This window comes from Monopterus albus, unplaced genomic scaffold (genome assembly GCF_001952655.1).
Source record: "Monopterus albus unplaced genomic scaffold, M_albus_1.0 scaffold70.1, whole genome shotgun sequence".
Classification (NCBI taxonomy): Eukaryota; Metazoa; Chordata; class Actinopteri; order Synbranchiformes; family Synbranchidae; genus Monopterus; species Monopterus albus.
Window position 1 is genome coordinate 215,740 of NW_018127950.1, and position 26,277 is coordinate 242,016.

Genomic DNA, 26,277 nt, shown 5'->3' on the forward strand with positions numbered 1-26,277 from the left:
TTGCTAAAGCAGGTGCAGTAACGTGGTCTTTTCCAGCTTTGTACAAATAGAATTTGTTGTTGTAAGTCATCAACAAAAGTTGGAACATCTGTAGGAACTGCATTCGTTTTCAAGGCTTAATTTACTTGCACTGTTGCAGAAAACATGCAAGTTAACCTATTTCTTGAGCCATGAAAAAGATCTGTTTTACATAAAATTGGTAGCATTTGTTTTCCCTCTGGCAGTGTACTTCTTAGCTTTGTACCATCAAAGTTTATTGACTGGGCTCAGTTCTCTTTCTGTTCATACTACAGTGTCTCTGGAGCTCTCAGACCTTTACTGCTTTCACATAAGGATTTCATGTCAAAGGATTCTCTGTTTTATCTGTTTTTATTGGATATGGTAAAGAACTTTTTCAGTTTGATGCAGCACTGCAGTGGGGTTCTAATGAACCCCCTCAATCTCACATGAGATGAAAACTGAAGGAAACCCTCAGTGTGTCTTTGCATTATAGACAGTTCTGGTTTGATGTGGTTTTGGTTTTCTATGTGGAGAAGTGCAGTGGTTTCTTCCTTGGGGAAATTACTCATTCATAAGAGTATGATTAGGAATTTTAACAGTATTACTACCATACTGCTCATTAATTTGGTACTTTACTCCAATCAGTTGTTTTTTCTTATTGTTAACCACTAATCACTAATCCTCCTGGTTACTGCTACTCACCTGTCATCCCGGTCCTCTGACTCTCCTGGTTCCTGTAGTCCTCCTGTCTACTCACCTATCTGTTCTGGTCCTCTGACTCCTGGTTTCTGCCGTTGTTTTGTCTGCTTACCTGCTCGTCTTGGTCTCCTCGGCCATTACTGTCCTACCCTGGTTATGCCCTGTACATATGCCCAGTTACTTTGTGTTCTCCATTAAACCAACCTGGAACACTTTGTGTTCACAGTGCAAAGATTAAGTGAACCGCACAGTGGTCTTAAAGGGCCGAACTGAGACCCCCTTGGGAGATGGTCCCAGTTTGGTTTGGATGACTGAAAGGGACCAAGTGTGAAAACACCCTTAAAGAGCTATTTACCCAAGAAGAAGAGTGATGGGGTGCGACCTGGATTCCACAATCAACCCAACTTGTTTGGGACGAGTTGGATGGCAAAGTGAAGGAAAGGCAGCCAATGGGTGCTCAGCACATGTGGGAACTTCTTTAAGACGGCTGGAAAACAATTCCAGGTGACCATGTCATGAAGCTGGTTAAGATAATGCCAAGAGGGCGCAAAGGTGTTGTCAAAGTAAAAGGTGGCAACATGACAAATCAAAAATTTAAAACAGAATTTGGTGATTTGGGGCCATTTGTCCACTTAAGAGGGAAGAGTCACTGCAAATCAATTCAAAGCTGTCCTGAGTGATCACCTTTAAGCATTTCTAACCTGATGGGAGTGGTCTCTCCCAGGATAACCATGCCCCCATCCGCAGGGCACAAGGGGTCACTGAATGGTTTGATGACTATAAAAATGATGTGAATCATATACTGTGGCCTTCACAGTCACTAGATCTCAACCCAGTCGAACACCTATAGAAGATTTTGGACTAATGTGTTAGACAGCGTCTCCACCACCATCATCAAAACACCACATAAATCCCTACACACGGGTTAAAACAGCATCCTCATGGCCAAGAAAAGTTACTTAATGCTCGCCCATCAAAACAGTTGAAAGATTAAACTAAGTAGCTCATGAAAGGAATCAGATTCAGCGCTAAATTCAAATTTGATAAATACTGTCAAACCTAAACTCTTCTGGAGTAGAAGGGATGCCCAGAGCTTAGTGTGACAGTGGCAGTGTTGTTCCCTGTTTTGTCTGATCAAAAGAACAAAAACTCAAAAGATATTTAATCTAAAATGATATTTTAAAAAACAGCAAATCTTCACATCTGAGATGCTGGAACCATGCACGGTATTTTTGCTTGATAAATGGCTTGAAGTTATTAAGAAATTATCAAAAGTTCAATGAATTAATGCTTGGACAAAAACAGAGGAAGATACAGAAAAACTTTCAGCGAGAGGATTTTTTTCAGTGTCACTATTTGAGATTAGGTGGAGAACGTGGTTGAGAGAAAATTACGAGATGGGGTGTGTGTGGTAAGTGAGTTTCACACGTGTCAGTATGATTTAGTCTGCATCTGTTTGTGTGTGTGTATACACGCCAAGCACACCCCCCTCCCCTGCTCTCTCTCTCTCTCTCTCTCGGATGATAATCTGAGTGTATTAATCTGTTGTTTGAACTTCTTAAGCACAGACTGTCTCTCACATCTGCTTTCCTCACCCTTATAAAGCTCTGCTATTTATAAACTCTGTCGTTCTCCTCTCGCTCCCTTTCTTTTTCCCCTTTTTTTCTTTTTTGATCTGCCGCTGTAATTTCTCTGTCACTCCTCATTCCAGCCGGAATGAATTTCACACAGCTCATTCCCGCTGTACAGTAAATCCATCTTCTCATTTGAACAACAGGCGTCTTGGAAACCCCTTACTCCAGCTTTTAAATCTCTCTGATCCTCTTCCCTCTGACAGCAGACTATGTGCTAAAACAATGCTGATAACTGATAAGATATTACAGATGTTCAAACACAAACACAAATCGCCTCTGCAGCTAACTTTGCAAAAGCGGAACCGCTGACTTACTGCTCATTCAAAATCACTGCAAGCAAAAATGAAACTCAGGCAAAACATCTCCGAAACCACTAAATACACCAATTCATCTTTACCCTAGGGAGAAAGTAAGGCAATGATCACACATGAGATGCCAAACAAATCAAAATAACCCTGTCAAAAGTGAGGACACATACAAACCCATTACATGTGTGAGCAGTGAATGAATGGGAGCGCACATATAGGATAAAGATGACAAGCTTACCTGCTGTGTGTCCCTGTCTCCCATCCGACAAGTGCGAGGCTTCGGGAAGAGACAGGGAGAGAGGAGGGACGTGGCGATGAAGAGGGAGAGGGAACAGGAGGCAAAGTCACAGTCTTTGCGTCATCTGAAAAAATTTGCAGATTAATACAACAGCCTGGTGCTCTGAGCTCCACCACCCCCCCTGTCAAATCTTACCATCCTCCCCTTCCTCTCTTCTTTCTGCCTCATTCTCACTGTCTCTTTCTGTTACTTATTTAAACTTTTATCATGAAAGGAGGAATCACTGTTGTCATTTTTAAAAATTAATAAAGAAAGTACACTATGTGCATAAAGTATCCTTTCTGCATGGGAGGGTAGGGGGGTGGCAACCTTATTATCCTCCCTTCCACAGGAGGGCGCTATGACTCTGCACTGAGTGGAGAAATCTGTGTAGCAGCTTCCCTCTGAGGGATCCTCTGTCAGATATTGGTGTCAGTTAGTGAGGCATCAAAATTTATGGAGGCCCAAGGGTGGAGCTGCTACATGTTACACATGAAAGGGTCTAAGTTTTTTCATGACACTTTATCAATACACAGAATTAGAAATAAAGTGATAAAAAAGCTGAGGAGTGTCAGGTTTTTCATTCCAGAGACACTGCTCTGTATCATCAAGAATGTAGACCTATGATGGCTTTATGGAGGGGTCAAGACTGATTTATTAGTGGAGCTTCTCAACTATCAAATACAATGTTGTGTAATAATGTGACTTGCTGATATGAATATGCAAACTCTCCTTGGTATGAAACCTGTACAACCTCTTCCTTTCCTGCATGGCAGTGAAAGCCATCCAAATAGGTCTAAAACTGATCATAAAATCACAATAAACATCTGAAAAGATTCAATAAATAAATAAATAGATAAATAAAATTCTACACTTGTGACCCAGACTGTGGGCTTACTGGTTGGTTGAAATTCTGGTTAAATGTGAGTGGTTGCTGACAGTGCATTTAGCAAATATTTAGGTCAATCAGAAAGATATTGGTAACACTTGACTTGAAATCCCGATATTTAGCATTTTATATTTAGCATAAGGACTATATGAGTATTTAATAATTGGTTTATAACACACTACAATGTAGTTATAGGCAGATGTATACACTTTTATGCATTTACTATTGTACAATATTTCTCCTATAAATACACATTTTACATTTTTAAGACTGTGTTTCACCATATTGCCATTCATTATTTGTATAAACACCTGTGTCCACTTATGGGTACCCACAGGAGCATTTATAGTTATAATCACTAATATCTGCTTATTATACATATTCAACATTAGATTGTGTCATAACCTTTTTATGTTTAGGCCTATACGCTTCTTATAAATGAAAATATGGGGAGACTTAAAGTGCTACCATTTTCTGAGTTTGGTTTCACCAACACTAACAAATTAATAAATGTCCATGCACACATGCAAACACAAACACACACACACTGTCCCAAAGGCGTGACAGATGGAGAGAGGCAGGACAAGAACAGGGGCTTGTACAACTGGGCCAGTGCCTCCATTGTGCAGTAGGTGCGCTGTAAGCCTATCCTCTGCTAATTGCCAGAGCAGTTCAAACACAAAGTCTGCCTCTGAAATCCAACCCTGTGGGGTGTTGTACAGTGAGTAAACTTTACAATGTGTAACATTTTTCTCCCGCCAAAGAAAAGGGACAAAACGTGGCTTTTGGAAAAGGAGGGGATGTTGAGCGGCGGAGAGGGGGCACAGGGGTGGATGAGTGCAAAAATGCAGAGAAACCCAGTAGATGACACAGACTGTGTTGGCAAGATGAAGACGTAACTGTAAATAGATCAGTCACTATTTAGGCTGCATGTCTAATCCGGGGAACAACCAGACTGGAATGAATCTGTGGCAAGTGAATGAAAGTGTATCCGCTGTAGAAGGATTGAGTTGTGTAATGAGACACTGAGGCGAGACAGATAAGGAGAGGAGAAGGGGAGATAGAGAGGCGATCTGGGGAGAGAGCAAGCCGCTGTAAGGGAAGAGGCTTCGGCGGTGCAGGCGATGTAAACAAGACGAGCAGAGTGTGTGCATGCGGCGACAGCTGTACAGCAGCGTCTGAAGCCTTTTCATAAACTGACAATGACCCAGCTTCTATGCGGACATTGCACACAACAGAAAGTCTAAACAGTCTGACTTGGAGCGCGGCAGACTGCCAGGTAATACAGCTCAGCGCCAGTCTGCATTTTGTGCCCATTGAAACCTGTTTCTCATTAAGCATTAAACTGAATTACCAAACTTAGTCTACCATTCCTCTAATGAGGGCTTTGCAGCTCTGATGCTCTCAGATTCCCTCTCCCTCCCAAACCGTTTTCCCGAAGGTTAACATTCCATACGCTAATTTCAGTTTCATGCAGGAAAGACTTGTAGGCGCATGTGTGTTTGTTTGTCAGAGTGGCAATGTGTCGGTACAGGCATGTGTGTGTGCGTGCGTACTTTCCTCAGTGTGCATGCGTGCTGTTTGTGTGTTTACATGTGGTCTGGCTCCAGACCCTGTCACACATCCTTTGACCTTTAGTAAGCTGTGAAATGTAATTTCAGGCTCAGGCTGCTTTTTCTGCACAATCCTACACCTGTTCCAAACATGTCTGCGAGGAAGTCGGACAGCAGCTAAAGTGCCGTCTACGGTAGACTGTGAGCCAGATGGACAGGAGGTGACGCATTCATCAGAGTCTGACCCCCCCTATCAATGACCTCACCTTTGACCCTTTACCTCTTTGCCACCATGCCTGCTGACTGGGGCATTTCCAGAAGGCTCCAGTTAATTGGGTTAGATTGCAGAGAGAGGAGCATTACGCCTGAAATTGGAAACATATGTCACTATATCTCAGTGTGTATGTGTGTGGTAACGGTGGCGACAGTGGTGCAAAGACTAGAGAGACGTTTGAATTTAAGGGCAAAGAGGAGGAGTCAACTTCAGTAGGTGAGATGAATAACGGAAGGATGAACAGGACTGAAAACGTACAACAAATCCAGAGGAGAGAATCAAAGAAAAGGGTACGGAGAGAATCGAAGAAGACCGACTACCTCGGGGTGGTCGAGGATCTCTAATTGAGGCCTGATGTCTGATTTGGTGGCTCGGTGGTGGACGGACAGAATATTAGCCTCACCCTGACAGCCCAGCTCAGCTATTTGCAATAATTGCCATAATAGCTACCTTCCAATTACACTCAATCCAAAACTCAAATGAAGAAGGATGTCTAACGTGAACGCAATAAGTTGATATTTGATGGCACTGCGTGGGGAAAGATTTCATCACAGGAGTCAAAGTAAAAGTGACATCTGGAAACTTCACAGCACCACACTGTGTTTTTATAGAACACTGAGAAGTGATTGAAGATGTCACCGATTCAAAAAGGTGGACCATGAACAGAATGAAACTGATAATACAGCCAAAGTTGCCAAAGGCTTTGCAAGTTCCTCGTGTACAACACAAGATTGTGCCATAGAAAGCATCTGTGTTGTTTCTGTGGGACTTTAATAACAGTTCTGAAAATGTGTTTGGGTTATGAAATGTCGTTTTGTCAAAAACAGAAAACCGCTGTGGAGAACTGTATTATTTGCCTGCCACGTAATGTGACTGAACTTTAAAGGTTTTTGGTGTCTTGTGGATTTAGGGAATCTTTTAATGGGACGTGCTAGTGTGACAGTATGCAGGAAAACTTGTTCTGTGAATGCCTGTCTTAAATAAACCTCTATATCTCCTCGGTTGTGAAATTACTGCGGTTACTTCTGCATGTCTGAATGTACGCGTGTGCATTTTGCAACAGAGTGAAATGGAGCGGAAGAGGGCAAAAGCCAAGGAAAAGGGCCGTTTGCACGTCCCTGCCCTTTGAGTCACCATCTCTGTTTGACCATCCACACTTAGGTAACAACTTTCTCCTGCTCTCTCACTCTAACTCTCACTGATGAACCCTAGGGTGGAAATATCTAAGCGTATGCTGGGCAAGTTCAGACAAAGAAGAAGACAGAGAGAATGGTGGGAGTGTTGCACGGATTTCCAGTGAATGACACTAAATGCCAAGAGGGAGGTATGCTGCAAGGGAGACACCAGGGAGTGTGTTTGTGTGTGTTTTGTTGAGCAAGTTAATGGTAAATAGGATCTAGTGGAAGATTCTCTGTAGTGCTGCTACTGTACGGTGGGTATGGTAAGAAAAACAAAGAATTGAGGAAGGGTGTGTGTGTGTTTGCGAAATGAGTATATCAATGCTCCCTTCCATCTGAGGGTATTGACAGTGTTAAATGGCTCCATCCCTGAGTGAAGACTTTACTTTAGTCTGCCTCTCTATACAGAAGTGACCCGTTTTAGCAGCTTAGAGTTTGAAAAACCTCTTTTCATGATCCCTGTTCTCTTCCTGTGTCTCTCTCCAGACACTATCTCTCCCATCCCCAAACTCTTTCATGAGCAGTCTCTCAGGGGCAAGGTGGTAACACAACCCTCCCCTCTTTTGTCTCCATTCTTTTCCTTATCCTTTCATCTTTTTAAACATTCAGAGGGAAAGGGGTTTGGTGAGATATAAACCGGGAGGGGGGGACAGAGTATTCCCCCCTCATTGCTCATCCACCAATTTATGGTTCTCCTTTTCAACAAGGCCATTCAAGGTGGGGAGGCTCAGTGGACGCGCTGTTCTCGCAGGTCAATAGCAGTGAACTTATCTGCTCCGAGGACCCGCTGAACTGGCTGTCGGCCTGTGTGTCTGCCATAGACCTCTATTGTGTTTCTTCCGGGCCTTCTCCAACTTTCCCCCAAAGACCTGTGAGCAGACAGAACAGCCAGTCACCAGCTCCTGATTCTATCCTTTCAAGCCTGCACTCACCCAACGTTCATGAAGGTTGCTTATAACCTATAGCTGAGTGTGCACAAGGCAAGTTAGAATACAGAACGTCCATTAACAATATATTACATCCCGAGAAGTTAATGTGTTATTAATAACATAAATGTTTGGATCTAGACATGCATAATCATGAAACACATGCCAATTTCTAAAGTAAGATGCTGTAGCAAGTCAAATGTTCTGGGTTGCAATATTTAAAGAAGCTCCAGTTTCACACCAAAAACTAATCGTTTGATTTTTGCCCACAGCGTCAGTAAATACAGTATGAGTGGATAAAAGTTGGTTCTAAGTGGTCAGGGCTAGGATTAAGGGAGGGCCATATACCCTACTGTGCATACTACACAAACTAGCAAGTCGCTTGTTAAAATGTGTTGGGTAATGGATATACTGCACTGCAAATGAAAAAAAGTTTACCTAGTTTTTAAGCAACCCGCTAAAGTGTGAAGTATCTTTCTGAAACCTGTTTACGTTATGGAACGTGCTAAATTGTCTGTTTGTTTTTGTAAACCATTTTGTAGGTGTCAAATTCAATTTTGATACAGTGACCTTTTATAAAGAATGAAAGCATATCCTATTAATAGCAAATTAGGTCATAAGAGCTACATTATCCCGTCAAAGCAAACCTGAGCAAGACACTTTTACCTGTCAAATAGCCACTGCGTGAGCACATACCGAAAGTATGCGACACAAGCCAACAGGAAGCAATATGAAACGCAGATTCGGAATTGGCATCCAATCACAAGGTTGCATCCCCAGGTCTGATAGTGCCAAACGGGATTAGGTTACACCTTTGCACTTGCAGACGAGGCCCATCCAGCTTCATTACAACTTGTTTGTGATAATTTGCTCTGTTACCAGCCCGTAATGCACTCCCATCATATGGGATTACATTGCTGGTAATTCATTAAACGGGTTTTCAGTCAATTGGCCAACAAAGCTGATTGTGATTCTGAATTGAATGTATCAAATGTGGCTAACTAGCCAGTCAATGTGACTTTTTGACAGCTTTGCACACTAAACCCTGGATAAATGTTTGATATTATATGAATCTGTTCAGGGAATGATTCCTAGCTGTTCTCACAGATGCTACTAGTTTAAAGTTGCATGTCTCTTTACAATGTGTTAACCCCAGGGGGTTAACACATTGTAACGGAGTTCAGATCTTAAACTTCGTCTTGTCTTTGCGCTTCCCATGAGAGGTTGTAGTAGATAACTTGTCAAGTTAGCAGTAGCTAACAAGAAACTAAACCGGAAATAGCTGTGTTGTTTTTGAAATAAAAGCACTGTTGCTAGTCAAACGTTACATCGCAACACACTTTGCTCAACATTTGTTTTATTGTGAAAGTTGGACCAAAAGCCCTCCTTTTTTTTTGTTTTACACGCGCGAGCTTAACCGTTTGTCCGACAACGCGTTTCAGGCGGAGTTCAGATCTTAAAACATTTGACCAGCTTTTTCACCTCTCCACTTCTTCGTTCACATATTTGAACAGACATACCGTACCCCTGGCTTACCCTGGAGAACTAACAACTCAAAGGATATCAACATTTCAAGGCCTATTTTCATTTTTGATACTTTTCTGGGCTTACTACATACAGTGCTGTCTTTTTTTTCATAGTAGACGCGCTCCCAGGGCACAAGAAGCTCTTCTGGTTTGTAACTGCTTCGCTTTCTATTTTTTCCGCGTCTGATTTTGGGGGCCACATGCGATGTCACGGAGTATTAAAAGAAGAAAGAAATGTTTGCCATTCGTTTTTTGCTTACAATGCGAAGGCGTTTTTTTAGTTCATTTTTTTTAAAACCAGTTGAGTAACTGGCGACAGGACTCTATAATCAATGTGGTGTCAGCTGGAAGGACGTGGGGTCCGGATCTCACCTAAACGGTATGGATTTATATTATACATGCAATCCTTTCAGTATATTCAGCATACAGCAATGAACACACACACATATGCCCATTAAGTTATTGATAGACTACGAGTTACACAGTGTAACAAACCTAAGTTAGCCTATTAAATTAAGTCAGTTCGTTATGCATGCAGTTTCTTGCTTATCTCTCACTCAGCCCTAGTACATTCATACATGAAGACATAGCTGACATACTGTACCTAAAAACTGAATTTAATGTTGTGCAGTTTTGAATCCCATTTAACAACCCTTTCCTCTGTCCTGTGCACAAACAAGATAAGACACCAAGACATTTTGAGCACTCACCAGTCCCACACTATTTTTTTCCTGTTAGTTATATCATTTTGTTTTTGTTGACAGTCAGGCGAGGTGAGAGCTACAGAGTCACAGTCCAAACCTACAGGCAGATCACACAGGTTGCTTCTACCTGCAGCGGATGTTTTAAGTCAATATTGTTAACAGTACTGAACAAGCTGTGTGGGAAGGTTGTTTTTTTTGGTGCAAGTGAAGGAATCACAAAAAAATGTATTTTATTTAGTATCAGATCCTACATTTTCTAGGAAGTCAAATTTCGGTCAGCTTTTGTGTGTGAAAGACCTATTTCAAGATCTACAAGTGATTTGAGAGAGATGTCACAGATATAGAGCCAAGGTTAGAGAGCAGGGGACGCGATCTTACAGACTGAGCTTGGTGTGAAACGATCACAGGCCTGGAATTAATGTTCTGTTTGCACAGTGGGACAGCAAGGCACTGTAATTGAGCACGTGAGGCCAAGGCTTTCACTGTACCTATCCAGATAGAAGAAAGACAAATGTTTACCTGCATGTGTTTTCCACAGGCTTTCTTGTTGCCACTGTTTGTAATGATAACGCTCACATATGTTACAGCTTAGTCAGACTGAAGCTGTGGCAAAATCTGCTGCAAGATGCAATGTGAGGTGCAAACTGTTAAAAAAAAACTTTCTCCAATCATCTGACGTCAAGCAGTCTTGCACCCCATTAGTCTTCAGGCTACACTTCTTCAAAGAAGCAGGATTATGACTGGACCCCAGTCCCAACACTAACTCAAAATGCTTTATGTCTCTGTTAGATGGACATGTCTGACATTAGTCACACATGGGAAGGGATCAATTTGTTAAACAGGCTTAATAACACAGAAGCCACCAGGTGTGGAGCTGCTATGGGGAATGTCTCACAGCCAGAGCCCCTCAGTTCCGCCTGTTTCCTCCCTCACTCTTGCTCTCACATCTGGATTAAATCTCTGTGGTTCACACAGGCAGCACTGAGAAGAAAAAAGCCAAACCAATTTACCAGGTGCCAGATTTAGTGAACAAACATTTCCCTCTCGTGTTTCTCCGTGTGTTCAAGTATGTTGTGTTTCAGGGTTCAAGTCTCTGTAGTAGCTTCACAACAAGTGGGTTTGTTTCATGCTTGTTTAAAGTGGCTTAGTAGTAAAGAAAAATAATTTGTGAGATCCAAAAATAGTTAATTTAATTGATTAATTAAAGAACAAGAGAACTAATTTGAACATCACTTAATCATTTGTCATTTCTTAAGTTAAAAAAGGTCAAACTTTCTTTGGTTCAAATGTCTCAAATGTGAGAATTACTTGCTTTCCCTCATCTAACACTAAACTATACTATAACACATGTAATTTAATTGAATTTTGGACTGTTGGTGAAATAAAACAAGAAATCTGATGGCATCGCCATCCACTGCATAGGTATTTTGATGGTATATACACGATTAATCCATTAATCAATAAATAAATCAGCAGATTGTTAAAAAAATAAAAAATAATAGTTAGCAGCCCTAATTATTTTATATGGCAGCCTGTCTACAAAAAAGTAGCTCAAAGCACTTTAAAATATGGAGATACAAGAAAACAGGAAATAAGAATCATATAATAACTAGAAACCGTCAAACTAAAATACTAAATAATGACACAGAGGTTGGAAAACACTTAATGTTAAGAGACCTAGTGGAAAACAAATTGAAATAGATCTTTGTGAAGCTGTCACTTAAAAATGTTCACTGATATCTTTTGGCAGTTTTAGGGAATTGCACCTTCTGGGAAAAGGGTTGAAACAAGTTGCAGCTTCAGGTTTCTTCAGACTGTTTCTGAACATCTAATCAGGAAGGATTTGAGTGAAAGTGAAGACACATTAAAAACAGGGACACTGAAATGTTCTGTAGTCTGTCCAAAGCTATTTAGAAATAAATATGCAGCCAAAAGGGCTTCATAATCGATGCCAAGTGATACCGGGAGCCTCCATAGTTCATGCAGGCCTTACAGTTTAGTCTGTTTAGTTACCTTTAGCCTGTTTATTCGTGCATTTTTGCAGTATGAGCTGGTTTCTGCCTGCTTGGTTAGCTCTCTACTGTGATTTCAGGGTATTCTTCCTGTTCTCATTTTGGAAAAAATTTCAGACCACAGAAATTAGGATTAACATAAGTGTGTTAAGTTGAGTGGGGTTTTATTTACTAAGTGAGGCTTTAGAGAGATTTGGATCCGTGTGTGTATGTGTGCCGGGGGCGGGGGGTGGGTGAGTCAATGTGCTTGGTTCTGGTCCAGAGGGCGGAAGAACGAAGTGGTCCTTGTCTAGCCTTGCAGGGAACTCAAATGATGCATGTCATTGTAGCAAATGGAGCATGGTGATGAAGTGCTGCTGCTGTTTTGCAAAGAAACCACTCAGAGAGTCTGCCTGGCCTGCCTTGTGTGTGGTGCCTGAGTGCAACGAGAAAGCCCTTAAGAAGCATATAACCCTGCTACAACACGCGCTCACGTAATACAAATGCTCCACATTTTTTCTGGATATTCACCCTGTACCACCTCCTTGATCTTCTCCTCCCTTTTAGCTTCAGCAGACCGTGTTCACAATAGCTTTGCACACTGTGTCTCAAGGCTTTAATTGCCTTTGGCTGGCCTCACCATGTTTGAGGGGTGTGTTAACAGCCAGGTTCACCGTTTAATCGGCTTTCATCACACTAAACACCCGGATTTATTTGGCAGGCCCAGTATGTGGATCAGTAGCCTGAGCAAACAGGAAGCTCAATCATGCACTTTGATGTGATTTATCAGCAGCATGACAAGCAGGCACTTTGAGCACCCGAGGTGACTGTGTCAGTGATGTATCAACCAAACGTTTGCTGCTCTTTGGCGGCTGCATTATACCTAGGGTGCGGCCCTGCTGAGCACAGGTCCTTTTCACCGACAGGGTTGTGTTGTACTTATTCACGTTAGCACACACTCACTGATGGTCACTGATGAAACATCTGCTCAGTCACTTTCCGTAGAGACAAACACATCACAAGCAGCAAACATGAAAACAGTTATGGCATCCCCACCTTCACACTTACTTTCTGTTGCCCTGCTTGTTTTTTTTTTTCCTTCGCTGCCTAAGGAAACCATGAAGGAGCCTTGCCAGTAAAGCTGCATCACTGACATTCTGATCATTCCACCTATTTTAAGTCTTTCCAAATGACCTTCTCCCTGCTTTCAAGCAAATAACTAAACTGATGGTCTAACTGTACATGCCACATGGATGGGTGACTGGAATACTTTTCCACTTAGTCACAGGTGGACCTCACTTTGAAACACGAATGAATCATCTGTGCTTGACTCATGATTTTCGTTTCATCCAAATGATGTCAGGCATGACAAACTAATGCACCTGAAAAGTCTTCTGCATGTCAGGAAGTGTTTACATGTGGCTTACAGGAAGGAGGGTTTTATTTGAGTTTTGTAATAGTGGTTTTAATGACTTTTAACATGTGACTGTTTAACATAGTCTAGGATGGACCAATTAAGAGAAAAGAATGTATCTCTTTGTTGTATTAAAGTGATCACATTTGCCTCACACTAATTGTGTCACTAAAAGTTTTAAATGTATAACTTGTGCAATTTTTAATATGTATTTAAATCATTTAGTTTCAATCAATCAGTCATGCACTAATTAATTATTAATCCTGATGATTATTTTCTTTATGAATTAATTGTTTGGTTTATAAAAAAAAAAAGCATAAAACTGTGCAAAATGTCTGTCTCAGTTTCCCAGAGCCCAGGGCGATCTTCCAATGTCACATTTTATATGTTCAGCAGTTCAGTCTCCAAAGATATTGAATTTCAAAGATAGTTGCTAATAGTTGCTGCTCTAAAATACACTTTTATTTACATTGTAGTAACATGCCCTACATGTTTTTTTATTGCCAATGAAACCTACTGTTTCATTACTAAGACTCTACAATAATTATTAAGAAGATTTTCTGCGGTATTTGTTTCATATTTTTGCTACACAAAATCTAACCACTAATCTTTTTGTGATTACAAGTTGCATAAAGTTTGGATAATGCAGGTTACGGCAGGCAGGATGTTTACAATATTGATGGTTGCACTGTAAGCACAAGTCTTCTAATCCAACACCACAGATGTAATATCATATTCAGGCATCACCTTTCCAAAGAAGAAGAAATTCACCCACAGCCCAGGTTTGATCACACAGGATACTGGAGGTTTACCCTACAGTAGCAGTGCTGTCATGCTTTCTTATAATGTTTTGGCAAGTAGACATAATGCAAACCATGTTTGTTACCACAGATTCAAAAACATTCCCAGATTCTTGAATCCTTGAAAAAGCTGCAACAAGAAAACTAAAAAAAAAAAAGAAACACTCTTGTCCTTGAAAGCTGAAAGGGAAGGCCTGTTTCCTAAGGTTGCAGATGCCTTTTGAATTTCTTTTTGGCTGTAAAGCATCTGACATGCACACATACCATGTTGTCAGTGTCTCCATTTGAAGGTCAACCCTTCAGATGGCAGAATCTACAGCTTTCGTAGCTGAACTCTGTCTGCCCACACGAAGGAGCAGAGGGCCGACCTGGCTGTGCGTTGTCCTATTTTTCCACAAGTTCTGCCAAGATTTTAAAGCCATACTTCTGCAGTTTAAAGCACCATGGTCATAAAGCTGCAAGCACCCATAAAACCTCTCATTTTACATTTTATTAAGCCACAATATGCATTGTGTAAAATAATACAGTCTCTCTCTCTTCCTGTGTCTCCTCTCTATGAACCACCAGCTGATACGTCTTGGGAGTGATGCTCTGGCTTCCCCTGGTTGCCATGGTGATTGCCTCGGCCCTGCCCTTCCCTCACAACCCAGTGTCCAGGATTACCGCTGCGACGACAGAGCCTAGCTTTGATGGCCGCAGAGAGCATGATCATGCCCCGGCTGCTCGCCTTGCAGTTTCACCTGTGGACTACAGTTTCCATGGAAATGCCTCACAAATGGACTACAACATACCTGCTGCTCTTAGCCAGCACACCAACAAACACAACCTCCAGAACCATAAGGATTATGTGAAATCCTCCGTACATGAAGAGACTTACACATTAAAAGCGCAGAGTCAAGGAACCTACCAGTCAAATAGCAAATCAGGCAGCGATGGCAGAAGCAGTGTCAGTTTGGATGTTCCCACCGAAAGAGGAACTCTCAAGACTGAGGGTATTTTTGAGGATAATTTTCTAACAAAGGACTACAACGCAGACAGCAACAGCCTTCAAGACTCCTCCAGTTTTGTTGACTTTTCAAGGAAGGATAATCTTCAGGACTCTAAGGGTAGACCACTGCAGGTTTCTGGAGTGGAAAACCATACTGTCAGTCCTGCTGCTACACTCAAGGTTCACAGAGGACCAGAACCGACTGTTCCCTCAGAGCGCCTGAGAGGTGTACCAACAGTCAGGATGAGGAGTAAGCAGACACAGAGTGCTGGAAGAGGTCTGGCTGAGGCAAGCTTAACCCTGGAGGCAGGGCTGGGTCTGGGAACCGGGCTTGACAGCATCCTAGAGGGAGACGAGATGTTTCTGGATGCACATCCACGAGTCTTGTTCTCACCTTCCCTGTCACCTCCAGAACATCCCCCCCTGCTGCTGATGTTGGAGACTGGCATGCTGGAGGAGGACAGGGATGGCGAGGAGCAGGAAGACATGGACGGACACATCGAGGGTCATGGGGACCGAGCCCTCGATAGGAGCACGACGCCGAGTTGGGCAGACTCTCCCAGGTTTATCAGTGAGGTTGCCCATCCTGTTAAAAGAGATAAACGTTCACACTCGATTGACAGAAGGAGAGGGGAAAAGTCTGTGTGTGAGTCAGAAAGTGGCTGGGTTACTGACAAGAAGACCGCCATCGACCTCCACGGTCAGCAGGTCACCATTTTACAGGAAATCCAGACTCAGACGGGACCTCTCAAACAGTACTTTTATGAGACCCGCTGCCGCCAGCCCGAGCAGCAGAGCAATACTGGAGGATCCAGGGGTGCTGGTGCAGCAGCAAAATCCCTGGGGACAGGCGTAGCCGGGGCCGGCTGCTTGGATGTGGATAAAAAACAATGGTTGAGTGAGTGTAAAGCCAAGCAGTCGTATGTCCGAGCACTCACCAAAGGCGCAGACAACAGAACCGGATGGAGGTGGATCCGCATCGACTCATCCTGCGTCTGTGTGCTGCTGTCCAGAGCGAATCAGACACCGGGGAGGGAGTTGTTGACAAGGAAGGGGAGAGGCTGAGAGAGGGACAGGAGGTTGAGTGAGATGTCAAGAAGTAGAAAGTGACACAGAGCAGAGCAGCTGTGGCATCCTTCTGGGTGCACTTTCACTTGCTGGTTTCCTTAAAAAGATGGACGTTATTCCTGCCTTAATCCACAGGTTTTCTCGCTTTTCCAGTCCCTCCCTCCACCACAACTTCAAAGGACTTTTGAAAAAAACAAGAAGACCTCAATAACAGATCTTAGGGAAATTGTCATATATATAGAGATTTTACTTTAAAAAGTACTGTTTTTGTATGATTCATCTTTCATAATCTAAGTTATTTTTGATTAGTATGTAAGCATGTGTATGTCTTTGATATTAATATTATTAATATATTCCTTTATATATGTGTATGACACCAGTATACCTTTATGTATGAAGCTATGTATAACTGTGTGTATTTATAGAAGAAGTCTTCATGGAGTGGTAGGTCTCTCCAGTGTCTGATGATAATTCCAGCTTCTGGTGCGTTCAGGTTGTGAGAGGAAGGAGCGCCACCTAGTGAGGCTCTGTTTTACTGCTCCACACTGCACTTTTACAGTGTGATGGGGAAAATATATTTGATACACAAACTACAGCGTGGGCACATTCTAGCATGATTTCAGTCAGGCTGATGATACAGTAGCGTCATAACAGGAGACATCTCCGTCTGTGGATCTTGTAAAATGTGGTTCATGAATGGAATACCACGTGGTTTGTAATTGTACAACACCTAAACAAGGGTAATTTTACCATCTGCTGGTTTGTTCAGTTTGCCTGCCAAATGTGGTAATAAAGGATCTTTGTACTCATTATTCTTGTATATCTCAGCTGATCCACATATACAAATGAGCAGTTTATTTCTCTAAGCAGCCTGGGATTTATCAGCTAAAAACTCTAATCATGACTAGTACATTTCATGCAGCTTACCGCGGTAATCTGGGAAATACTCAAAATACAAGTATCTCGAAGTTGTATTGAAGGACAGTACAACAAAACAAATCAATGGGGAAAATAAAAAAAGAGAATGTTTGCGATGATAGACCGATCCACCTGGATCGCTTTATTTTTTTCTTTTACATCACCATTTTCATTATCATCATCATTATTGTTTATTTTGCAGATGATATTTTTAGTATTACTATCACTTTTAATCATGGAAATCTCTCAAATCATTGCACAATTTGTTCTCAAAATGTACACATACATTAGCGTATTTGAATGACCATTTTCAGTGTTTCATATTTACTTTTAAAACTAGTTCAAATGAAGTCAAGAAGGAACGGAACATGTACATACATTTATCCAATACATACCTAAAGAAAATAAATAGTTATCATAAAAAATAAAAAATACAACTGAAAAAAATACACACATTTTACAAATTGATCCCCAGGCTCCCACTCCCTGTAGGTTTATCATACAGATAGATATTTGTCTTAACGACAACTCAAATCATCTTCACCACCAAAAGGATGTTTTTAGGACATTGCCTTTTGTTTGACATGCATCGTAAACACAGAGGCTAAAGGTTTTGTGTCCTGGGCTTCCTTGGACTCGCCCCTCTCTTCCTGCCTCTCTCTGATCTCACCCCCGAGAGAGCTCCTGGTTTCTGTTATGGCTTGTGTGTGCAGTAAAATAACCGGCTTCTGTCCATCCTCTCTCTCTCTCTCTCTCTCTTTTTTGTCTTTCTTCCATTTGGGTCGCTCTCTGTCACCCCCTCCCATCATCAGGTTTACCTAAGGCCCTGAGCTGATGGTTACAAGTCAATAACCATAGAACGACATCATGGAGGGCTAGTCAGGAATTTGAGTTTGGCTTCAAAGACATCTTTCTTAATAGATTTAAAACTTTGATACCACTTTCTAATAAGATATACTTATATACAAAGAGTTTATCATTCTTAAATAATGGCATTTTGTAAGTTAATACATAATTTACAGTAGATCAGGTATAAGCGATTAAACCGTAAAAGTTTTGTATTGCTGGGTTGTGTAAAAACTTGTGTGTAATCCCCTCCACAATAACTTGCATCATCTTGTTAGCCAGCTCTTTAATTCATTAATAAGAGAAATAAGACCTATATCAATTTATTATCAACTAACCCTTTGCTAATGACTTACAAGACAAAGCATCTGCAGCCATGCTAGCTGCTATGTGAGGCTGTACTTAGCCATACATTAGTCACATGCTAACATGCTCAGAGTGAGAATGTAAATGTTAACGCTACAGTATGCAACTTTTTTCAAATATTTTTGTTGTAGTAATCTGCTCCAAAACCTGCCTTAACGTGGAGAGGTGCTGTCGAAGCCTCCTGTGACCCAGCAAACTGGCAGCAGTACAGAGACATTAGCTTCTAAAAGGTTTTGAAGAGGACTGACCTCTCTAACCAATCAGAGATTTTCAGTTACATTTCACTGCATTCTCATTTTCTGTATTTTCATAAGGATAAACATCTGAAGAGCTGGGCACAGCGTGGCAGAGTATAGCATATCGTAGTAGAGCACAGTGGAGCAGGGAGAGGGAGTGCTGGGCGGAGCAGAGTGGATTGATTTGGACTTTCATGCTAACGCTACCCTAAGTTACATACTGTAGCTTTAATGTTTAGCAGGTATACTAATAATACTTGACCATCATAGCTTAGTGCGTTAACATGCAAACATTTGATGTTTGGTCATAAACCACAGTATTATACAATCTGAAGACCCCTTGACATCCCTGACTTGATGGTCTTGTTAGGTGAGGGGATTGCCAGCCTATTGGAATAATGAACCGGCCATGGATAGCCGAACCAAATTTCTTTACACTCCACCTCCTACTTGTTGAGGTAATTCAGACTAGATCTCAGCAGTGGAGCAACTGACACTGCCATCTCATGAGACATGCCACTACCATAGCTAAAAAAATTAGAAAATTGTCACTTTTTAAATGATGCACTTCCTACTAAGTCACCAAGTCTATAGTTATAGATGTTAATTGATTTTTTTAAAGAAAGCTCTGTAAGTGTTTGAACTAAAGACCTAGATCAAATTAAATTTCTAGTATTAATAGCTTATTACTGATCTACAAAGCATAAATAAATGATATATTAAATGAGTACACCAGCGATTTCATATTGCATTTGAGACACGAGTCAGATTTTATAAAGTAGCTGAGGCGAAGATTTCCTGACTTTTAGTCTTTAGTACAGGTCATGTGCCAAAAATACCGGATCCCACACTTTCAATACCACACAAAAACATTTCATTAATCCCACTATCTTCTAAATGCCCACTTCTTTTAAACCCCATTTGAAAAAAGATATCTGTTACAAAACGTATGTCTCAAGCCGAAGGCAACGAAACCCAGGTTCCCCTTTAACGTCATTAAAGCCAAAAGTTGTAAAGAATGGATAAACCCCTTGTAAAGAACGTCATTTAGAAAGTGGCACCAGCACTATCATTATAGATTTCCTGTCATCATTTAACACAATGCCTTTGTGGCCTCGCTCCACCCTGTCTCATCCACCTCTGTGCCTTTGATCTCTATAATGGATTCCCATCAAAAGAGATTACTCAGCATATCAACTTTCAAGGTGCCAACAGACAAAGCACGAGGAGGGTCCCTCTGATGTGGTCAGAGCTACAGTAAATGGTGGCCTGAATTTGGATGTGTTTTACTACACTGCTCTGACCAGTTGGAGACACTTATACATCCCCCGATAGAAGGATCAAATAACAGAGCCACAATGGCTGACACTGGGCACCGACCGACTTGTGAGTAGAAAGGTGAACATCAGTATCGTTTCGAGCTGCAACATGTTTATGTCCGTCTAGCTGTTTTCCCCAATCATTTCACAATTTAAATATACTCCCAGTCCTCTTGTTTTTAAAATCCAGAATTTACTGTAATGCTGACTCTGGTTGTTGACCAGCAATTGTAAGGTGACATTTAGTTGTTGTCATTCTGTAAAAGAATAAATGGCAGCAAGTGGTTTCTTCTGCAGGTAGGAAAATAAGCCCTGATATTGCCAACTCTGCTGACTGTGTGCAGATACTGACAGGAATGAAGAGAGGGGAAACCTGCACAACCTGCGCAAATGTAAACAACACTGTCGTCGTCACGCTGAGAAAGAGCAAAGACAGAATGACAGGGAGAGAGAGAGAGACAGAGTGAGAAAACAGCTAATCCCATCTGACATTCCTAATCTGCTCGGAAAATACGTTCATACATTCTTTGTCATTTTCCCCTTTGCTCTTTTGCTTCTGTTATTGCAGAATGGTCAGACCGATTGATTTATTTTTAAGTTAAATGGTTATATTCATTGCTTCTTTCTCCGTGGATGAGCGAGAGGGTCCTTTAAGTCCCAATCCAGTCAATGCCCTGAGGAAAGAAACAGTATTATTCCCACATCACTGCCTCTGTGGCATTTATTTGTCTGTGCCTAAACTAAACCCACTATTTAAAGACCTTAGGGAAACTACTAAAATCCCAGGCTGATACCAATCCACTACAGCAAACAAATACATCAAACAACAAGGTTCAAAGAAATGTTTGCCACATGTGCAAGTCATTTTGGAAACTTAGAAACACATGGATAAAACACTACTAGACAGTTCTATTAAGACGGTGGATGGTTCTCACCTCAGCCCCTCAACAGGAGTATGTCCTCACTGAGGCAGATTCACCCCGGGCACCAGAGCTGGCTGTGTAGGAGATGCACACAGGTGGGGGTCATTATCGTAACTTCAGTGTCTTAAACAGCACTGACCTTCTAAAGACTTTCCTATTAAGAAGCGGAATGAGGGATAATAGTCTTCCTCTGCACTTTAAAGTGTTTGTTCCCTGTTATTGCCAGTTTGTTTGCTAAAGGAAACAGAAAATTCCACTGCCATACTGGCAGAGTAGCGTGAAAACAAACAGCTCTCTGCATGTGACATTTGCAGGGCAACTTGTATATTGCATACTGAAGAAAAATGTTTTTGTTCAAGGCTCATTTCCAAATACAGATATAAATACATGGCTCATTTATTATAAGATCTGCAGAACAGTTGCACCTGAGCTACAGCATAACTTTTTCCTGGAGTCTCGTCATGCTCTTTAAGTGAGTAATGCAGGTTTTCACACAACGTCTAAACTGAGACACACTTCAAGGGCTCAGAGAAGCTGAACAAATGCGGATTGTACTCACCATCACTTTGAACCTTTCTCAGGGTGACTGAGGGTGTTGAGATGGCTGAGGCACGAAAGTTAGCCGGCAAGGTCTCGGCGGAGTCAGAGGTCACGCCCCGTAGGTCTTTCTCCCTAAACATCTTCCTCCAGGATGGCGAGCGAGTGAACGTCTTAGTTCCGTCCTGCCAGACAGACAGAGCATGTGAACAAAAAGGTGTCTGCTCCAGAAAACAATCACATAAATCCATCAAATCTTTAGTAACTGTGTAGCCCGCTTTTCAAGCCGATTAGCATGCTGACCTCATCGGGTCGTCTCTCCGTTCCCATGGAGATGAGGGAGTTGTACTCTTGCTCCAGGAGCTGTCGGGCCTGCAGATGAGAGGTGACGTAGAGCTTTCAGGTTAGCTTGGAAAGATGACATGTATTTAGGATGAGTCTGTGATGCTGGTTTTCATGTCTGGATATCATGCCTGCTTCAAACCAATGCAGTTGTAGCAAAGTATGAAATATTTTTGGGCATTTTAAGACTATAATTCTAGATGGCAGAGAGGTGATGGGAAATGATGCAGAGAGAAAAACAACAAAGGTCCCAGACTTAAACCCAGGCGTCTTAACTCCTAAGTTAGTGAGTTACTTTTAATGATTCTGAACCAAAAAGATTATATAATCTGAAGCTCAGAAGTATTGGTTTAAAACAAAAACCTGGCATGACAAAAACCAGTAATGGCTCCAGTCATTAGTGTAAATTGTATAAAATGAAATACAATTTAAAAAGGGTTTAAAGCTAAAAATAATTCAATTAAGGGGTTCTAAAACCAAACTGAAAGATATTTTATAGGGATAATGGTAATTTAAAACCTCCTGCCCTTCAAAAATGTGTTATGATTATTGTCCCTTCACTTGAGCTTCACTGTACAGAATAATGAATGAGCAGAGGAAGGAGGAAAGTTTCTCTGTGTTCACCTCAAGCTTAAAACATTTGCATAAAAGTGTGATGTTGTGACATTCCAACTAGTTTGGAAGCCAAAATGATCCAATATGACAAGTGGGATGTGCAAACTGTACACTCAGAGGCATGTTTAGCTAAAAAAGCTCAACAGCTCTGGATCTTTCATTGAGGGAGAAGGAGAAGAAGATGTGTGAATTTTTAACAAAGTAATAGAATGTTTTTGTAGAAAAATCCACAAATACGACTGGTTAGCAGTTAGGGTGAGGCTGGGGTCAGGTTAAGTACAGCAGAAGAGGAGTGGTTAGGTGCTAGGAATAAAGTTAGACTCAGGTAAAGGTAAGGGGGAGACATATCAACAGGGAAACCGACATCATCACAACACTAGAGTACAAGAAACAAAGTAAAAAAATATAAGGGGTAAGTAAAAAAATCTGGAAACAAAAACAGTGTTCATGTTTGTAAGTTAGACAAAAAGACTTGAGCGGTAAAGTTAATGTGGGCTGTTGTTTATGTTGTTTAAAGTCTCTTAGATAGAAGGTGGTTCGATTTGGGCTGGGACCCTTTGTTTCATGTCGTACTCCCATCCTGTCATCCTTTCCTGTTTCCTGTCTCTCTATACTGTTGGCTCTTAAATAAAAATAGCTAAATAATAATAATAATCATATGAAAAACAAGTCTGCAGGGGATCTCTGTGCCTAAAATATCTGCCTTTAAAAATGACTCTAATTAGTTGTAGTTATGAAAAGCATGTTCATCTGTGACCTCTGACAACCTGTCTGTTACCTGTGTGTTCTGATTGGGGATCTGCAGCAGCAGGGCCAGATCAGTGTAGTCAAAGGTGTCGTCTAAAGCCAGCAGAGCCCCGTGGACGCCGCTTTCACGAAGGTTGTCTGCGTACTCCTTCAGGCCAATAGTCTGCACCCAGCACATCACCCGTTCGTTGGACCACACCATCACATCTGGGAGGAAAGGAGGAGAAGGTGAAGGGAGGGAGAGGAGGCATTCATCTACAAACAGCAAACTGTCTGCCCACTGTTTTGTAAAAACAGATCAGGTTTCTTAATACTCTGGTCACTTCCTGAAGTTTAAGCTGGATGAAACATGCAGGTCTCTTTGGGCTTGTTACAGTCTTCTGAAGGGGTCAAGAGAATCGGTGAAATGTTCCTGCTTTACTGATTTATTTCTGGTCTGCACAGGTCAAGTACATCATCAGACAAACCCAAAACTCACTAATTTCCTCACTTGGGAAATTCTTCAGTGGGGAAATGAGCCAAGATGAACTGACTGTAAATGTGCAACATGTGTATCTCCAGGCGACGCGGTGGGAGAGCGAGAGATCTGGGTTTGTTTAATGACAGCGTGTTGACATTTATGCAATCATTATCCAGCCAAACTGCACGAGAAAGTTGTGGTTTATAATCTCTTCTAAGTATGAGCAGGGGAGTATGGGGGGAGCAGTAACAAAAGGGTGATCTAAACATCTGCTAGCAGTGTGGGAGACTGTAGAAATGTTTGTTTTGTTTGCCAATGTAAAGTTTGTGAGGTTTTAAAAAATAATTGTTGACCGAGGCAAATATATTTCATATGCTACAGTTGATGTAACAAAATAAATGATTTTCTATGGTTTCCTGATGTGAATCAAAAGTAAGAAGAATTTCTTTTCTAGTTTTATGTCAATGTGCTTTTGAAGATCTTCCTAAATCTAGTAGAGCAAATGTTACTCCTACTAGCAGCTTGATTTGGAGCAGGGAGACGTGTTGTCACAGTGTTTTGAAAATGTTCACTAAGTTATATGTGAGACTATTTAAGACCTTTTTAATAGACATTCAGTTCTTCTTTCACAGTCAAATAAACAAGAAGCTCTACAATTATTTATTAATTACATAGATTTATTGACATGTATATCACATTTTTGTCAATATGTCCCAGGCTATATACAGTGTAAGACTAATTCCTAGTAATGCTTTTACTCTAGGTTTAACAGTGCTGTCTTATACCAGTGTTGATATTTTCACTGGTGGAAACAAACTAATTACATAGACCCAAGTATTGAACTTAAGTAAAAATTCTGAGGCATCTGTACTCTACTTGAGTATTTTTTTTATGTTCTGCTACTTCATACTTGAACCTCACTAAATTTTAGTGGCAAATATTGTCCTTTTTACTCCACTACATTTATTTGATAACTTTAGTTACCTTTCAGATTCTGATTAATAAAAAAAAAAACAGTATAATCATAAGATTGTAATGGTCCCGTGGGCAAAATCCAAAAGCTCCACTTAAATCATTATATGATGACTAAAGGGATATGGTTTCTAGTAGGTAATAGGTAATTAATTGCTTATGTAATTCATTTGTTAAATAAATAACATTACTAATAAATACAACAGAAAATTGGGGTGGCATGGTGATGTGGTGGTTAGCGCTGTCGCCTCACAGCAAGAAGGTTCCGGGTTCAAGCCCTGGCTGTGTGGCGTTTGCTGCTCTCCCTGTTCCTGTGTGGGTTCTCTCCGGGTTCTCCGGCTTCCTCCCACAGTCCAAAGACACACAACTTAGGTTGACTGGTGACTCTAAATTGCCCGTAGGAGTGAGTATGGGTGTGTATGGTTGTTTGTCTCTAAGTGACAGCCCTGTGATAGACTGGCGACCTATCCAGGGTGGACCCTGCCTCTCGCCCAATGTCAACTGAGATTGGCTCCAGCCCCCCCACTTCCCCACCCCGACCCTGTTCAGGATAAACGGTATGGATAAGGAATGGATGGATGGATAACAGACAAATGAATAAACTGACAAGATGTAATAATACTCTGTAATAAAAAAAAAATTACAGGTTAATAATAGCAGTAATTACCTGGATACAGATGTAAAGGTTTATCTAGTAATCACTAATGTGTACTTTGAACAAGACGATAGCAAAGCATGAACAGAGAAATTAGTTTAATGGACAGAGACAGGGGACTGTACACCACCATCTGTGGCAGAGAGAAAACGTGCTCACCTTTATTCTGGTGGGCGCTCTCCTCTCTCCTTCTTTCCAGCTCCTTGCGATCATAGTTCAGACGCTTCAGGCACATGATGCCATAATGCAAACTGACCCTGGGAGAGTTCAGAGAGCCAGAGGGTGAGCACTTCAAACAGGTTAAATGAGTGTGTGTTTCCACTCTGACCTGCACTCAGAAAGCATTAACACAATCCAAGGTGTTTGACCCTGCAGCTCCTTTCAAAGCTGAACATAAAGAGGGCCAGGAGGCACATACCTGAACAGTGTCACAACAACAGGAACTCTGCCTACATGGACCTTTATATTTCCCATGCCTTACAGCACAAAGACCCAGAGTCAACATAAAGAATGAAAAATGACAAACATGTTCTGGGTGTGAATGAGAGTGGGCGTGCACGAGCAGAGCTCTACCTGTGGAAGCTGTCCACCATTTTGAGCTGTCCTCTAAGCTCCTTCTTGGTCAGATGGTCCAACATGCGGGCATCCACCAGGGACTCCATGAAGTAGCTGCGATACTGTGGCAGGCCCAGGCTGGGCAGCCAGTCGTTGCCCACCCCCCCGTGCTTTCTATTGCCGGAGAGTATCTGGAGGGGACAACCGCAGATGATCAACACTGATTCATGCTTGGCTTGATATCTGACAGTGGTGCAAGTCAGCAGCTCATGACTCACTGCGGATAGTCCCACTAGACATGCAATTCCTGAGAAATATACAGCATGTCATGTTAGCTCAGACTTTTCAAAAAAAGGTGCAGTTGATCCTTACCTGATCCCAGCTGAACTCCTTCAACTCCTAGAGAGAAGAGAAGAAGTAGAGAGAGAGAGAGAGAGAGAGAGAGAGAGAGACGCAGCCAGAGAGAGTGATGTGGAGGTTGCAAGGGGAAAGGGGGACGAGAGGTCAAGAGTGGGGTGGATGGATGGATAGAGGAGAAGAAGAGGAAGAGGGAGCAG

General features: G+C 41.7%; 3 protein-coding genes across 8 annotated transcripts in view; 1 reads left to right on the forward strand and 2 right to left on the reverse strand.

The window, feature by feature from the left end:
* Nucleotides 1-8,877, reverse strand: part of slc1a9 (solute carrier family 1 member 9) — a 25,371-nt gene extending 16,494 nt beyond the window's left edge. For 5 of the 6 annotated variants that reach the window (XM_020605548.1, XM_020605546.1, XM_020605547.1 and 2 more), the window contains exon 1: nt 2,880-4,168. The gene's annotated coding sequence lies outside the window, so the exon portion shown is untranslated. Of the gene's footprint in view, nt 1-2,879; nt 4,169-8,404 lie in introns of those variants that run through there. The other variant, XM_020605545.1, reaches the window with a different exon arrangement.
* A 227-nt stretch (nt 8,878-9,104) lies between these two features.
* ntf4 (neurotrophin 4) lies at nt 9,105-16,260 on the forward strand. Its single transcript, XM_020605435.1, has 2 exons — nt 9,105-9,643; nt 14,741-16,260. The coding sequence occupies exon 2, from the start codon at nt 14,760-14,762 to the stop codon at nt 16,224-16,226; it is 1,467 nt and encodes a 488-aa protein (XP_020461091.1). The 5' UTR covers nt 9,105-9,643; nt 14,741-14,759; the 3' UTR covers nt 16,227-16,260.
* Nucleotides 16,261-17,248: 988 nt separating this feature from the next.
* Nucleotides 17,249-26,277, reverse strand: part of ppfia3 (PTPRF interacting protein alpha 3) — a 32,518-nt gene continuing 23,489 nt past the window's right edge. The window contains 8 exon segments of the mRNA XM_020605436.1: nt 17,249-20,588; nt 20,850-20,911; nt 21,397-21,559; nt 21,678-21,746; nt 23,110-23,285; nt 25,325-25,422; nt 25,739-25,911; nt 26,093-26,116. Of these exon segments, the coding sequence (XP_020461092.1) occupies nt 20,859-20,911; nt 21,397-21,559; nt 21,678-21,746; nt 23,110-23,285; nt 25,325-25,422; nt 25,739-25,911; nt 26,093-26,116 (756 nt within the window). The 3' untranslated portion in view covers nt 17,249-20,588; nt 20,850-20,858.